This window comes from Capsicum annuum, unplaced genomic scaffold (assembly GCF_002878395.1).
Source record: "Capsicum annuum cultivar UCD-10X-F1 unplaced genomic scaffold, UCD10Xv1.1 ctg83023, whole genome shotgun sequence".
NCBI lineage: Eukaryota > Viridiplantae > Streptophyta > Magnoliopsida > Solanales > Solanaceae > Capsicum > Capsicum annuum.
Genome location: NW_025893862.1, coordinates 1 through 1,613, shown reverse-complemented (window position 1 = coordinate 1,613; position 1,613 = coordinate 1). Strand labels below are relative to the sequence as shown.

Below are 1,613 nucleotides of genomic sequence, written 5' to 3'. Positions count from 1 at the left end.
TGGAGTGTGTTGGAGTGAAAGAAATTGATCTTCATGCTGCATGTCTTCGTACGCTTGTTTGTAAGATTAATAACGATGTAACATTTTTTTTCTCATTTGTTCCCATGCTGGAAAATGTTATGGTTTCTCGTTGTTTTCAACTTTTCAAGTATTCATACATATTTGGTGATCATGCAAGAGATTTACCTAATCAGGTTAAATCATTAACGCTCCAATTTTTTGCTGATCAGGTATTAATTTAACATTGTTGTGTTTTCTCAAGTTTTCAATATTTGTTATTTTGATGACCCTAATCACTTTTGTGTTTTTATCCCCTAATTTCCTCAGGACTCCTTCCCAATAGCTAACCCAACAGAGATGAAGACGTTCAGAAAACTTACAAACTTAAGGTTGATACCTTTGACCAGTCATGGAATTTTACAGATATTTGAACTATCCAGACTCTTGGGTGATTTTCCTCTGCTCCAATCTTTGACTTTCGCGGTGAGTTATTCATTTTCATCACCTTCTTCTTTTCATAATTCTTGTATTTTTGATATTCTTTGTTCATGAACTACAATTAGCTTCATAAGATAATGTGAAAGAGCATTGATTTTATAATAATCTGTAGATAGTGCAACTCCTCTCTATCACAAGCAGCCTCTCTACCCTGTAAGGATGGGGTGGGGGTAAGGTCTGGGTTTGTTGTTGTATAGTGCAGTTTCATTTATTTGTAAAGTTTTTGCTTGACATCTGATAACAAAGTGACACATCAGTTTAATTGGTACAGTGAATAGATTGTGAAGATTTGCAAACTGTATGTTAAACATTGCTTTTATAAACTGAAATGTCCAACTTTACTGGTCGCTGATTCAAACGCTTAAATACCTTTATGTTTGTTAACTTGGTGTGATCCACTGCACAATGAACTACCAAGTAATGAAAATAATATTCGTTACAGTCCACTGTTAGTTCAGTTTAGCTTTGTGAAACTGTTAAGTTCTCGTTGTAATTATTTAGCAGTATGTTGATCTCATAAACTCACTGTGATGTGATCTCTCTCAGGTGTTTAAAGTTGTGAGTTTAACGGAGAGAACAAGAAGTAGAAGGCCTCCTCCATCTCTTAAAGGTCACAATCGACTAAAAGAAGTTATATACTATGGATTTGATGGATCAGAAATCGAGATGGAATTTGTTGTTTATATTCTGAAATGTGCCATAGTACTTGAGCAAGTGTTTCTCAGCCCTAGAGTCCTAAGTTATTTCTCTTGTGCGCCGCACCCTGAAGCGAATGCTTCATTCAGTGAAGAAAAACGCAACTCAATCCAACAGAAACTGCATGGACAAGCTCTCTCTAGCAAAGCTTGGGTGATCATCGAATGAGTCATTGTGTCTGTTGGAAATAACTTTTTAAGGACTCAGTACATTCTATCGTACTCTATATTAGAGCTTTGCGAGTTTTGAGTTTATATTTATATTTATATATATTGGTACCTTCTCGTGGTCTTTTGCCTTCCTTTTTTTTTGCTTGAAAATATTTGCCTATATAACTTGTTATAGTATTACATTTGAATTATATACTAGGTAGTAATGGCCCAAGAGCCTCTTGGATAACGTTGTAATCATCATATACA

The 1,613-nt window shown here is 35.0% G+C and overlaps 1 protein-coding gene across 1 annotated transcript; it reads left to right on the top strand.

The window, feature by feature from the left end:
• Positions 1-1,485, top strand: LOC107854325 (F-box/FBD/LRR-repeat protein At5g53840; the record flags this gene model as incomplete). Its single annotated transcript, XM_047406010.1, is given in 3 exon segments — positions 1-230; positions 328-483; positions 1,045-1,485. Coding segments are annotated over 3 exon segments (704 nt in total), but the record flags the coding sequence as incomplete, so codon positions are not given.
• Between the last annotated feature and the right edge of the window lie 128 nt (positions 1,486-1,613).